General features: G+C 36.3%; 3 protein-coding genes across 3 annotated transcripts in view; all 3 read right to left on the bottom strand.

Moving 5' to 3' along the window:
* The window catches only part of RNF212 (ring finger protein 212), a gene marked incomplete at its 3' end in the record, with an annotated part of 20,672 nt that extends 18,778 nt beyond the window's left edge, over positions 1 to 1,894 (bottom strand). Inside the window, exon 1 of the mRNA XM_010076228.1 lies at positions 1,838 to 1,894. Coding sequence (XP_010074530.1) covers positions 1,838 to 1,894 — 57 coding nt within the window. The remainder of the gene's footprint in view (positions 1 to 1,837) is intronic.
* A 968-nt stretch (positions 1,895 to 2,862) lies between these two features.
* On the bottom strand, positions 2,863 to 7,810 carry LOC104463769 (transmembrane emp24 domain-containing protein 11-like). The gene is made up of 5 exons (XM_010076227.1): positions 7,681 to 7,810; positions 6,714 to 6,814; positions 5,843 to 5,968; positions 3,875 to 4,021; positions 2,863 to 3,012 (listed from the first exon to the last, which is right to left on the bottom strand). The coding sequence occupies exons 1-5, from the start codon at positions 7,808 to 7,810 to the stop codon at positions 2,863 to 2,865; spliced, it is 654 nt and encodes a 217-aa protein (XP_010074529.1).
* A 5,100-nt stretch (positions 7,811 to 12,910) lies between these two features.
* Positions 12,911 to 15,196, bottom strand: part of SPON2 (spondin 2, extracellular matrix protein) — a 6,611-nt gene continuing 4,325 nt past the window's right edge. Inside the window, exon 6 of the mRNA XM_010076226.1 lies at positions 12,911 to 13,868. Coding sequence (XP_010074528.1) covers positions 13,690 to 13,868 — 179 coding nt within the window. The 3' untranslated portion in view covers positions 12,911 to 13,689. The remainder of the gene's footprint in view (positions 13,869 to 15,196) is intronic.

Below are 15,196 nucleotides of genomic sequence, written 5' to 3'. Positions count from 1 at the left end.
GGGGCCAGCCAGGGGGCAGAGGTGCAGGAGGGTCCGGCAGGGAGCCGGCGGCTGAGGCAGACACTGACCCTCCTCACCCCAGTGTAAGGCCTACAGGCCTGTCTCCGCCATGCTTCTCTGCTCTGAGGCACTGCTGGGCCCTGAGGCGAGGGGTGGCCGTGCCCCGCCCACCCGGGGGGGGGGGGGCCCGAGGGAAGCACAGTTTGACCCTCACACCCCAAAAAAAGGGTTTTTTTTGGCCTCTCCCTGCCAGACTTGAGAGGGTGCACACACAGGAGATTTCCCCCTGCCTTCCTCACACCTAACCGGCCCAGCCACCTGGGCCCGGGTTGGTGCTTTGCCAGGAGCCCTGTTCTCCTCACAGAGGTGGCCATGCAGCAGGGGCTGCGGCTGGGACAGCAGGCCTGGGGAAAGCGCTGGTGGCTTTTCACTCTTTTAAATGCAGGAATATGGGAAGGTTCTTAATTTACTGTCACAGGATCATTGTTGTTGCTTCTTTTGGTAAGGAAAAAAAGTAAAGCAAAGAGTTTTGTTTTTCATTTCTTTGACTGAAAAAAAAATGCAGGGTTTGCTAATTCCCCTTGATTAAAATCTTAGGGGGAAATTCCCTTACAGACCTACTTGCAGTGCAGGCTGTAGCTATGAGTACGACAGAGGCACTGACTGCATAGGAGGAGCCTCCAGCTTTTAACTTCACAGAGAATACTGTCTCCAAAGTGCTTCCCAAAAGAGCTGTGATTCAGCTTCTGCTTTACTGAGTTAATTAAAAACCTTGAAGGAGACTGAAAACATTTAATCAAAGCAAAGATATTTTATTGTTATTATAGATGAAGAAGGAATCGCTCTGAAGCTATAGTCTAGGCTCCAAGTTTCAGTGCTGGTTTGTGTATAGACCTAATTAATACAGAGGAGCACAATCAACTCACTTATAAATTCTGACATGGTCCCTGCCGTTTTGGTTTAAAAGCTTGAGTGTATTGTAAGTCAGATGAGTTACGTTTGTCATTGGGATGTAGTTAGGAGCCGTACAATCTTGTAGCAACCCTTTATTAAACTTTCTTCTTGGACTTCACTACTATATGGTTGTAACACATCTTTTCTTCTTTCCCACCACCAAAGACCTGTTGTGAGTGCTCTATAAAAGTGAATATAGTAACATTTACTGGGAATTTCAAGTGACAATTCTAAAGTGTCTGAACTTTTAAATAAAGGACATACCTCAGTGAGTATCTTTATGAGATTTTATTTTGATTTATTTGGTCCATAGAGCATTGCTTTTTGTCTCTACTTTGTATCAGCTTTATGGATTCTTACATACTCCCAGCTATATTTTCCTTCCCATACTGTAAATGTAAGTGAACTTGAAGGGCAATGTCACTTCCTTGCTAATGAAAGAAAAAAAAAAAAAAGTGAGAAGATAGAAAAAAAGAAAGAAAACGGTGCATTTAAAAGAATAATTGGTCTACAGATATTTCAGCTTTCACTACCTTTTAGACTAGCAAAGGGGGGTCTGGAAGACAAATAGGGAGCCAAATCACAATATTCTGCTATCACAGTGCTCTCTAGAATCTTTTTCAAGAATGTCCCTTTACATGTTAGCAAGTGCTGAGATGGGTCGTGTTATAACCACTTCCATCTCCTTCTTGCGCTACTACTGCTTTTTTTTTTAATTTAATGTAAGAATAATATAAAATAAAATATATAGGTCAAAAATTCAGTGTTTACCAAGAAACCTGTAATTTGATTTACTTTGGCATCCTTCGTAAATACAATAATTTACATAAATAACTGCAGGAAAGGCCAGATCTCGACCCATAGCTGAATTTTTAGTGCTTACCTGGGAGCAAAAAGTAAATGTAATGCCAAATTTTTTGTCTGGGTGTGTCTCTTCCATGGTAATTGCTGCAATCACTGATCATAATAATAAGCATGGGCTCCACTATCACTTAAGACTTCGAATATTTTAAAAGAAAACACAATTATATTTGAGGAAAAGCTAGGTTTACATATACGTAGATTGAGTTCAAGACACTCTCACCAAATTAAACCCTGCAGGGGATACGGTTGTTTCTCTGCCTACTATCTGAATCCTAGTCAGTCTGAAGTACCAAACTGTTCATGATAGTATCAAGTAAGATTACTAAGCAAGTAGATGTACTGTTTTTGGCTGGGATAGAGTTAAATTTCTTCATAGTAGCTTGTATGGGGCCATGTTTTGGATTTACGCTGGAAACAGTGTTGATAACACAAGGATGTTTTGGTTACAGCTGAGCAGTGCTCACACAGAGGAGCCTTTGCTACTCACACCATCTCACCAGCGAGGAGGCTGGGGGTGCACAAGAAGTTGGGAGGGGACACAGATGGGACAGCTGACCCCAACTGACCAAAGAGATATCCTATACCACGTGGTGTCATGCTCAGCAATAAAATTAGGGGGGAGGTCGTCAGGGGGGTCACACTCAGGGACTGGCTGGACATCAGTCAGTTGGTGGTGAGCGGTTGTTTTCATTTGCATCACTTGTCTTTCTTGGGTTTTGTTCTTCTCCTTCTTTGTTGCTTTTTCCTCTTTTCCTTACAAATAATAATAATAATTATTATTATTTGAGCCCCTCTTCTAGTTTTAGCTTTATATCTGCAGAGGAAAGAAATGGATAAAAGATGGGATTCAAGAAGGAAAATGTAAGGGGATGCCAGAGGCAACAATATAGATGGAGAAACCAGAGTTAGAGTAAGAACCAGAGTAGAAGATGAGAGAAACTTGAGAGTTATATATAACCAATTTTCTCATTGATACAGGGTTACTTTGGATGTTAGGTGTTACATGGTGTGCAATTTTTTATCTGTGCATTTATTTTGTAAGACTTAAACAAGCTTCTTAGATATAAAAAAATCTCTGAGAGATTTGATTTGCCAGATTCCAATGGAGATGAGGATTAATGTTTGTACAATAGCCCACCATAAAATATTGCTGTTGGTTTCTTCACTTGTCTTCCGAAATTTTTCTTCACGCTCCTGAAGAAAAAAGGAAAAGTATAATTACCTTCTGGCATCTGTATGTTCCATGCTGCTGTCTTGGTAACTAGACAGACATACCTCTTCTGCATGTTAGTCAACAAACACTTTTTTCACGTTGATAAAAATTCACATTTTTTCTTATCCATAATGTGGATATCTTTACAAATCAAAACTGAGAAGCAGACACACTGTATCCTGAAGCAGAAAGGCAAAGAGAGCTTTCCCTTGTTCACAAAATATATGTTGTGCTAAATATGTTCCATTACTACAGACTTAAGCCTTTTTAGGTTTACAATCGTTCTCATATTGCAGTCAAGAACCTTTTTGCAGCCAAATTTCTTTTTTTAGGTAACTAGTTGATACATTTTAAATACAGTCTGCCTGCCTGCATACGTATAGAAAAGTGAAGACAACGGGTGTACATTTTTGAAGGAAAGGTTTATTTCTAGCTGCATGGAGATATATAAATTCACACTCAGTCATTTCCTTACCCACTCCAATAAAGTTTGTATACACAAAGCAGCATGGAAATTACAGCTGGCAACATCACCAGCAATGGTACCTGCCACCTGCTCAGCTGCTGTTACTGACTCTGTCCCAGAAAACTATATTTGGAACTTCCTGCTTTAAAATAATACCTGTTGCTATAAGCAGGAGTTCACAATGATTAATTAGTTTTTATGTTATAGCTTAAAAATATTTTGCACAGTAATGTAGGTTGTGTTGGTTAAATACCAATAGATTTTTATGAGTTAGTTAAAAATAACACCGCAATTAGATAATAAACCTTATAATACTTTATAAATCAATAAGCCCATGTACAATATTTTTACACATTTCCATTAGGGAACATACGTACTCTTTCATAGTTTTGTTCTTTCGCTATATGATGAATTTGCTCAATTAGATGTTCTAGTCTAAAGTTAACTTCATTCACTTTGTCTTTGGCTTGAAGAACAGATTCATCCAAAAAATGTTCTCCAACTCTAATGTCCAAATGGATACGCTGCAAACAGAAAAAATATTCTCATTACTGTGTCTTCTGTGTTTTCAAAATTCCGTAGGAAAAAAGAAACAATCAATAATTTCCCCTTAAACTCATTACAGGAAAATATTTTTCATTGCTTATAAAAATCCTTCCTAAAATTAGAATCAGGTTATTAATTTTATTTTTTAATTAATTATACAAATGTAAAATCTTCACTACTGTTACGACATTATTTTATGCTAGTATTGATTTAACCACCATAAAAATGTTATCTTTTTTTTGGCTGAACTATTTAAAAAAATGAGCACCATTAAGACTGCTCATCATATCTCACATTCCATCGTAATACTGAAGAAATTACATTCTTCAATACTACTGCAGTAAGCTTTTTGTAGATGAACTTCTAGGTTTCCTCCACTAACAGTTGGAATAAAAGACTGGAAGGAGAGCAGCTGAATCATTATTTGCAGTTTATCATGGGTATTAAAGCAGAACCATCCGTAAGGTATCTTTTTTTCTTTCTCCACACATGGTTTATCCAGTATGAAATACCTCCCAATATCCTATAAGCTATTGTATGATCTACAGCAGAAATGCCACAAACCTGAGACCCATAGAAAGAAAAGAGAAGAATGCAAATTACAATATTATGCAACCTATTTTGACACAAATTAAAAATTTTACTAAAACTAATACGAAAAATTTCTCCTAGACACCAATTTGTACCTAAGACAAAATAAAAAAGTTTTAGCCAAACAGATAATCTGCATAAATCTTAGAGTTTGGTGTCACCATGATACAAATTTGGTCTACTCAGACATCAATGACAAATGAACAGCACATCTTCTTTCAGCTCTTTTAAAGTTAGCTGATGAAACATCTGGACATCCTTCTCACAACCTTATGGTAGCCTTTGTCTATAAATTTATTAAACTTTGGTTTGAAGCAGTTCAAATCACCACAACTGGATCTGGTTCTTACAGAAGACCACTTAAAGATTTAACTTAGCTAAAGAATGTTTTACCTTTTGTGATCTTTTTTCCTGAAGATATGAGAAATATTTTCCTTTTTTTATTTCTATGTTCGTAAGCTAAACAAACCACCCTACTTAATACCTGTGCTATTAATGTTCTCCTTCCCTGCACCTATTCACTTTTTTTAAGTAGGATGAACAGAACTGTACATGGTGCATGCATCATGTAAGATGATGTCTTCATCTATACCAGATAAAAATCTCCTGGTGTATCCTCAGAATCACATGCGTGGTATGTAGTTAACTATGACCAACCAATGCTTTTATCCCCCTTATCATCTCTAGCTGATAAGCTCCACAAATTTTTTTATTATTACAACCTAAGTGCTTTTGCAATTGAGACCAACTCTGTTGGTAGTAGAAAATATCAAGTATGCTCATATAGTCTTAATTTTAATATCTTTTAAAAATTAAAATATTTCCATTTTCTTTAAGACTTCAATCTAGATTAGTGAAGACATGGAATGCCCTTATGACAAGTGTTTGTGTTAGTCAATCTTACATACCTGTATTTTTGAACCAAATAATTGTTCTTATTGATCAGAATCTTTCACATTCAAAGCACTGTACAAACATGAAATCACCCTATAATTATTAGATTTGCCTCTTCAATCTTGACTTCTTATATATTAGTACAGTAATTTTATCTCTTCATCTTCATAATTCGAGGTTTGCCTTCTTTAATCACTAGGAAATATTGAATTATCTGCTAGAAGTTAGACCAACTTCTAATCTAGCTTGTAAACTCTGCAGTTTGTGTTTAATTCCTAGTACTAGAACAAAGAATATTTAAGAAATGCACCTACCAGTTTACTTCCTGCAAATGCCACAAATCTTGTAGAGTTAGACTGTAAACAGATAGTATGCTCCCCAGATAGATAGGATGTAAAAGAAAACGTTCCTTGTGGCCCATACAGTTTTGACAAGAGGATCTGTAATTCAGATGTTACATATGTTGGGTATGTACATTATAAATATCAATAAAACAATCAAAAAACAATACTGTGAACTGAATGTAAAAAATTAATCAATTCACCTCCTGAAATCATTAAATTTATTCAAATTTCAGCATAGAATTAGAGAAAAGTAAACAATTTCAACTCAGTGAAAATGGAAATGCTATAGATTCCTGCAATGTACAAAAGCCGATGTCCTCTAAAGCATCTAAAGTTTGAAATCTAAGACCTTGTCTAGGCACAGAAATAAATTGTCCATTGCTAAAAAAGCTCAGGACCTCATGGCAACCAGGCAGTTGCTATGCATGATGGCTATGTGCAGCCTCATGGCAATCTTGATTTTTGCAGTTTAGTTTGTCGTCAGGATTCCTTTCTGCTGCTCAAGTACATTTTATACCATTTTACTTCATTAGTGAATTTTCATTTTTTTTTTAAATCAAACGTGTTTTCTTAGTTGTCACTTACTACTCTTACTGACAGTTTCCCAAATCTGTTAGTAATGCAAAAATTGTCCACACAAATAATTCAAACTTTGTAGTTTCTATTTACTTTGATAGCAATCGCAAGGTGCTTATACGTTTCAGCATCAAAATACTGAAATAGCTGGTAGACTGTGGATTTACATTTTCCCCGAAAGTGTCTACTTTTTATAGATAGTGCTGCCTGCCACTGCCAAAAGTCAACTCATAAATGCTACAGAACATTCATAAAGCATATCTACCTCATCAAAAGGAGTTGTGACAGTCACAAACATTCCCAAACCAGGAGCAGATTCAAGAAAATCTTGTTTATGTATATCCCAACGTTGCACTTTGTATACCCCTGAGTAAAAACATAGATAAAAAAACTGTTAAGTAGAACATAGCTTAATATTAAACACCTTTATTGCTTTTTCATCAAAAATAAATTATTAACAATAAAACAATATATGCATTTCATGTGCTTATGATTAAAATTGCTCACTTTGTGAAATGCAATAGATTTTTACTGCAACAGAAAATGTTCTAGGACACTACAAAAATGGTTGATTAACAAGTAATAATTTCTGATTGCTCCTAGTGCTCTGACAAGATTAGCATACAGGAGGAACTCTGAGACCTCCAAAAGCATATGTGTTGTATTCAAATTACATTTTTAGGATTGTCTTTCATATTGATCACACTGTTTATAAAGAAGATTAGTATATATTATCTTTTACTATCCCTCCCTTTCAATCTTACATTTACAGTCTTGTAGACAAATTCAATATGCTTGTGATATCCCAGGTGACATGGAACGTCAGTACATCTTGAATTGCTTCCTTCCAGACAGCGTTAATCAAAAAAGTTACTCTCCCATTCATATGGGGAAAACCATGCTACACAAATTCTGATATGAATAAGTCGGTCAGAATGTACAGAAGCACATGTTGAAACAGCAATTTCACTGCTGCAGAATTAGAAGACGGGTTTTTTTCTTTCGCTAGTCAGTTAAGCACTCTGGAAATCTGCATTTCTTTGTGTGACGGATACACACAATGTGTGAGGACATTATGACTAGCCCCTGCTGTAAGGAATTATTTTCAGTGTGCCCTCTCTCTTATCACCACGTTTTTACCATATTTATCAATCACAGATTTCCTGCCACATTACAAGCTATCTTTATTATTGCATAGGTTAGATTACCATATAGCATTGAGAGGTACCTACCAATTACCAACGTGTCACTGGGAATGTCTTCAATTATACATTTCTCTTCTCTTTCTCCACTGTGAAAATATAAAGCAAGTGAAAAAGAAATCCAAAAGTTCATAAGAAATCCTATTAAATGTTTTTTCATGGTTTTTATGTAACCCAATTGTGCTGCTTTTGAAGATAACTCTTTACAAATGTATGTAGTCCTGTGGTCGGTCCTTGTTTGCTGCTTATCAGTGTATTTTTGAGGGAGAAAAAAACTGTGAGAAAAGGCAGCTGGTGGTTACACATTTATAAATAACTGCAGTGTGTTCTGCAGAATGAGATAATATGAAAAAGATAACTTGTAAAATCTTTCTTTTTTCCCAACATCTACATTAATATTTTATTTTATACATAAAGGAGAACATGAAACTGGACAGAACCTCTCAGGTATTTGAGATAGTTCCCTAGATTACTATAAGCAACCATATTGGCTATCGCTTTCCATAAACTGCTCGATTTTCAAATTAAATGAACTTGTTAACTTATGTTTCACATTTATTCTGGGTGTTTACTCCAGAACTTCACTCCTCTTTTATTAAGAAATCTTGTCATTTCCAGCCTAAATCACTGGACATATGTATACATCTGTACAAAGCCCGTAGCCCCATAAAGGGCTGAAAGAAATATGAAGAATAAAGAACTTGAAGAATAAAAGACTCTGAAACACTAACGAATATGATACAGTAGGAGAAAAAAATTAAAAGAACATTTTCTGAATAAGATTTTTTTTGCATAAGAATGTCTTTCTCTTAGATACTGCCTAATAGATTCTCTAAAGAAAGTTATAGTGTAAATTAAATAATGATAGAGGTTTCTATTATTACCCTTTGTAGTAGTATAGAACAAAAAAAACTACGTGCCTGATGATGACTCAATTACCACTCAAGTGTTCCTTGTCCTACAAGCTGAGATCACTGTGTCTGAAAGGCTGGCCTCAATGTGAGAGGATATGTAGTCATTTTCCAGCAGGAAGGACCCACCTATAGGATCATTTCCAGTAGGGAAGAACCACCTTTGAGCTCATTTTCCCCTTCAGAAGCTTGCTACACTCCTGTTGTAAGACTCTGTAGTTTGATCCCTGAATTTCCCCAGCACTGCCATGTTCCTCAGCAGCACCTGGCACTTGCAGATGAAATTGGTCAGTCACGTACTTGAATGTGTCTTTGATGAGCATAGCTCACTTCAGAGTTCTGTCATGTTGACTTCAGGATATGGGATATAAGCTGCCTCTACTGCACACACACATGCCATACAGGTGGCATGCATGCTGTACACAGGGAAACCGCCATCTCCCTCCTGAAATTCTACCAGCGTTTATTTTGCTTGAAAAGGTGGTAGTTGGATTTTATTTTATGTTTTGTCTTTATATAGCTGTCAAACGCTCAGCTGCTTAAGTTGCGTCTTCAACAGTACGCACACACCAAAGGATCATGACTAGCCCTTCTCCCTTATTGTTCAACACCTCTGAATTCTTCTTTCAGTTTTCTCATAGAATGTCCCATTTGCATTTACTGTTATTTGGTGGCACCTATTTATCAGTAAAAAAAAACTATGCTGGTCTTTCTGTCCCTTTCTGAGCAGCCCCTCTGAGAGGGTGCTTTAGCAGGAGATGCATTCTGCTAGCACTGGTAGCCACAGAATAGGCTCCATCATAACACGAGAACGTGTATTTTCCCAGTGTCAAGGAAGAGGGACAGACAGCAACTCATCCTCAGTATCTATAACCTAAATACCAAATATTTCAGGATTATAACTCTTACGGGATTATTTCACATCTGCTGGTTTATTGCCCTTCACTGCACCTCATATCTATAAAGCTGTCTCAATAAAAAAGTCTTTGTCTGGCACAGGCTCACAAACATCACAAGTTCAATTCATTCCACAGTATGAAGCATCTTCAGAGAAGTTCTAGCACAAGTAATAGCTCACGTCCAGCAAAATACAACATCCCTAAATTCATTAAACGAGTGTCAATGATGAGGAGCCTTGGTTCCTTAAACATTGCTTCTTTTTCTTTAACTCCATATGATTAAGGATAGAGGGATAAAAATTGTATCTCATGGCCATTGAATCCTTAAGAGTCTCAAGGGAGACATTAGGACTCCGTTCCTACTTTAGCATTTATCCATCAGAAATAATTTTAGATTATACAGAATCTCATCATATAATTGGACTCTTACCCCTCCACCACAGAGAGATCTTGACTGACATGCACCTGCATAAGTTCTCATGCCGTACTATACCTGCAAGAAGTGCAGGCTTGTCTGCAGATTGTGAGCTGCGTAAGCAATCATCCTTTTAGCTTTTCATTGACTGCTTGAGGTTTCCAAAATTCTGTGTTCCAGTGACAGAACACAAGATGTACAAGGGGACTCCACGTTATCCTTCTATCCTTCACTCTGCCCGGATCAGCTGGGACAGACACATTACTTCTGTACTTTTAGCTAGCAAATGATACATAATAGGGCCGCTGGACTTCAAACAAATGAAGATAAGCTTTCAGGTGACTAGGCTGCCATGCAGCATACTGAGAACATTTTCCCCCAGGCATTCACAGTACCTGTAAATCGCCATGGACACAACTTCTGCATACAACGTCCCATTAGTAAGGATTCTTCTGAATTAAGAATTGCTGTATCAAGTGTTAGATTTATTTTCTAAGCATGTGAAATATTGTCTTGGGATAGTCTGAGTTACTTTATTATGTTGGATCATTCGTGACAAACCAAATATTCCCAATGTACTTCAATTACCTGGGACTGGGGACATAATGAAATTAACTTTTTTGCCTTTAATACCATTAAGTACTCTCAGATCTTTTGCTCACACTCCAGTTATGTCCTGATGGGGACAGTGTTCATCCAATGGTCAGAAAGGCTGGTAGAATCTTTCCCTCCCAATCTATAAGTTCTGCACACATTAGTTTCTGTGATCATGCTTAACTTTGGCAGTGTGGCTAGGATATTAGAGCTATTTTTCAGTGAATCCAAGACTATCCCTCACAAAAATGATCTTTAACAGCAGACCCTGTGCCATTTTCACAATTGCCTGCAACATTTCACAGCAGGCTCAGTGGACAAGAATTGGTCGGTTAGCGTCAGCTCACTTGTACAGTACTCCTACACGGTACAGAGTTGGCCCTCTGATACACTTTGTCCTCAGCTGTGGGAAGGCATATTGACTTAGCAAAATGGAACAGGGCCCAAACTGTAGTTAGCAAGTTTGTTTCACACACACACACTGGGCATCCATCCCAGTCATTCTTCAGTATTTGTTAGAGCAAAATGTCTGCTCTTCCCTTTAGGCCACCTAAGGCTCACACAGCCAACATTTATGCGATGGTACCAGGGAGAGCTTTTCCGTTCAGTTCATAGGTCACATCGGTCCTTCCTGTATCCTGACTTATCTACAAAAGTACCCTGTTTTTTTCCTAGTCATTAACCACCAAGGTGCTATACTAGATGCCTGCAGAGAAGCTGCAGCCCACAGAAAAGCAGAAATACATACACATCTGCCTACCAGGAGACAATAGGAAGAGCTTTCATGTGTTGGCAGCTAACTGTCCTTAATTCCTTAAGGTAATGGAGAAGTTGTTCTCAGTAATGAGATACCCTATTTCACTATAGGAATCGAATACAGTGTTCATTGGTTTTGTAGGACCACATTTAAAGTCTATGGTGACATGCTACACTTACCTTTAACTCTGTCTTCCATTCTGCAAGAATATCTGCCAAGGCATCAAAGCTGATTCTTCCTACAAAACATTCTTGCTAAAAATATTTTCTTTACAAACACATTTCAAGTTTCCTCCCAAAGAGTTTTCTGAGAATAGTTTAACACAGAAATTAATTTACCTACTTTGTTCCCAAAATCTCATGTATTTAGGACCACAGCATCTTTGCCAGCCTTCTGTAACGATGGATGTGAGGGAAAAGGAAGGAAGACCTTCCCTGTGTTTCTTCACTGCCCCAAAATTTTTGAGACAAATCCAAGACTGTGCTGAAAGTAAAAGCCACAAGGGCCTAGCCATATCCACACAGGGATCATTGACCTCACTAACCAGTTTAATAAAGAAATGTTATGAGAAATGTGCTCCATCATTAGAATGTGCTTCACTAGAACTCACTGTATCCACAGTCTTGCCAAGAAATGTCTTCATGTACTTCAATCTAGGCTTATGCTTTCTGAGATGTTGATGACTGTGTAACTATATAGTAAGGAAGTTTAACAGAAAAGAAAACACAAAATGAGTGAAAATGAACATAAAAAGAAGAAATGAAAAAAAAAAGAAAATATTGAGAAATTAGCTAAAAGCTAAATATGAAAATGGCAGTGCAATAATACTATTTCCATTATAGAATGGAAACATGAGAACCTGAAAAAAAAAGGTATAATAAAAAAGTGAAACTATTTTGAAAAACAAGCAACAGTGGGAATCTGAAGAACGCAAGATGTAGAAATTTCTATACTTAGCTTTAGCAAGTGTGCATTTGTCTGTGTTTGCAGGACTAACTTCATACAATCACAGAATGGTTTGGATTGGAAAGGACCTTAAAGATCATCTAGTTCCAACCCCCCTGCCTTGGGAAGAGATGCCTTCCACTTGATCAGTTTGCTCAAAGCCTCATCCTACTTAATCTAGCCTGATAAACTTTAAAATTTCTTTAGGTCTTTGCAACATTAATCTCCTGGGAAAAAAAAATATGCAAAACATTTTAAATGTTTCAACCCTACAGAGAATACAGTGTACTCTTTTAAGTACATAACATATTTTCTGATATTGGGCATATTCTAAAAAGAACCTGCTCAAATCAATGTCTCCTGTCGAATATCTGTGCTGTATATTTGTAAAATTGCAGTGTGCTGTGAAAGTTTTGTGGGCTGACTGTAAACATCTTCTATTGAAAAGTGTTATTCCAAAATTCTTTTCCTAGTTGGTACCCACAACTCTTTATAAGCCATATGTTACGTTTGTTTCATAGCGGCTATTTGAGCATTAAAACGTGCACTCAGGAACAGTTTCAAACATGTTGTATTTTCTTATATCTGTATATACCTCAATTTTATTAAAACATTGATAAGTCTCCTCTATGAAAAGGTTGGGATGACACAAATAGCAGCAACCACATTTAAAGAAAAATTGACACATTTACCGCATATATAAAGACTGATATAATTTATGTCATGCTTAACAGTTAACTTTGAGATAGTTGTCTCATGAGGGACACATGCCAACAATCAGTCATTTTTAAAATCTCAGATAACACTTTTAATTAAGTCCAGAGGTTTTCTACTAGTATCCACACTTCTGATTTTTTTCTAGCAATTTTGTTGGCCGAGTGTCCTCATGACGGATATTTTTCTCATTTTTGAGAAAAAAAAAAAAGACATTTTCCTGTATTCTTGAGTCTCAAGACAAGTTCACTCAGTTACATTATTGTCTTAACCACACTGCAAACATTTGGTCACTCTGATTTATAGAAGTAGTTTCTGAAGAAATGCATGTTAAACGCATTTCGAAAGACGACAAAAATGCCAATAAATTATAAAAACATAATTTAGAGAAAAAATTAATTCTATATATAAATAGCTGTAGATCAACAAATTACAGTATTTAAGAACGTTATTAGTTTAGATTTTGTGGTTGAAAGATTTTCACGTGTGAAGTGTAATCTTTCCAAATGTCTTATTTTCTGCCACTAGAGGGTACTCCAAGAACTTACAGTGTATTTCTAGCAGGGATTTATTTGGGGTTTTCTGGTCTGTAAGTGATCAAGTATTGTTGTCATACTAAACCTTAGGGGTATAACCCCCCAAAATTCTGGTATTAAGCAACAACTTTCAAAACTGTCTAATATACTTTGTCAGCAAAATAGTGCAGCATATCCAAATTATAAGGAACATTGACTGACATGTAGTTTAGATCTAGTTAAACTTATCCTACTTTTAAATTATCTAAATTATTATCTTTTCTTTATTTCAGATGCAATTCTCTGGTTCACATGGTGTTTCTTCATCCAGATGTGGACAAGGCATTCCATTATTGGCAGGCTGGAGAAGCACAAAACGAGTTCTGATCTTGGTCCCTGTTTTTCTGCAAGGTCCTCTGCAGAGACCCCAGGAAGACCACTGTGAAACCTCACAGTCCAGTGGTGTTTCTGCAATATACACACATACACACACACACAAAAAAAAAGTAACTTTACATAAATTTGTGCTTAGCTTAAGGCAAATACATAATTGGCAAAGCATTAAGGAATTACGATCAAATAGTGCCCTTTCTTACACAAAAATACATGTGATATTAATGAAATCCATATGTTATCTCACAAATAAAAACATCTGTTTTCAGCTCCTGAGCTCATCAACACTGGTATATTGTTCCTATTATTATTATTATTGGTATTACAATCTAAAGACTCTCTGAAGTACTATATCAGTAGTGCATCATAATATTGATTAAATTGAAAATATAGAATTCCTGTCAAAGTATACTTGAAATAATTTCATTCAAAAGATTGCATTAAAAAACATTTGTTGCCAATTTTATAACTTACTTGTTTTTGCATGTCTTACTAAAACCACTGGGATTAAACACCTGGTTTATTTAAGTACACTTGTATTTCTTTGCAGATAGATGTTGTTCCTATAGTTTTTCATATTAAATGCCATTTAAATTTTGTTTCAGTTTGCTTCAGATATAAAGAAAAGTCCCTTTTATTTTTTTTGTCATTACACCATCTTGCTATTGTTTGGTATGTACACTACAGTTCCCTTTGCAAAGAAAATTATTCTGTCACTAACAGCTTTTTAATACTAAAGGGTTTTTCAATATAGTTTTAATTTACTGCAAGAAAAGGAGTCAGAAACACTAAAATACTTTTCATAATGTATACTTCCATTGAAAATATCTCCCATAAATATATAGATGATTATTCCTTAGCAGGTTGAATAAAAATATTGCTTGTCACAGGAAATTGCATTAAAACTGTGTATATACAGTGGATAAAATAGGTGTGCACAAAACCAGCCTTTGATGCTGTACTAAATGTTTGACTTCTGGTGTAAATTTCTGGTACTACAGTAGAACTCACCACTTCTCTTGTGGTCACTCCTTAAAATGCTTCTAGTGGGAATGAGGGACACAGTTTGGTAAACTAAGTCTGTCCTTTTGATTCTGGAATATGTTTTGAACAGACTGATTTACTGGTTAATGTACAATAAAGTGGGGATATATGATCAAAAATGATTTTTAAATACCAAACTTTAAATGCATTGTTTTAAATCTATACCCTAAAGAGGGCCAAATCTTCCGTTCAAGTGGTGTGGGAAAAGCATATGACTGAAAATGAGATATGTAAGCACTCACTTTGAATGTGTCTTGCTTGCTAACTGAAATATATTAAAACACTGTAAATTGATAGAGAAATGCATTCATAGAGAAATGCATTCATTAAAGTATAAATCATGCATTCTCAGCTGTGTA

This window comes from Pterocles gutturalis, unplaced genomic scaffold (genome assembly GCF_000699245.1).
Source record: "Pterocles gutturalis isolate BGI_N339 unplaced genomic scaffold, ASM69924v1 scaffold16708, whole genome shotgun sequence".
In the NCBI taxonomy this organism is placed as follows: domain Eukaryota; kingdom Metazoa; phylum Chordata; class Aves; order Pterocliformes; family Pteroclidae; genus Pterocles; species Pterocles gutturalis.
This window is presented reverse-complemented; position numbering and strand designations above follow the sequence as displayed.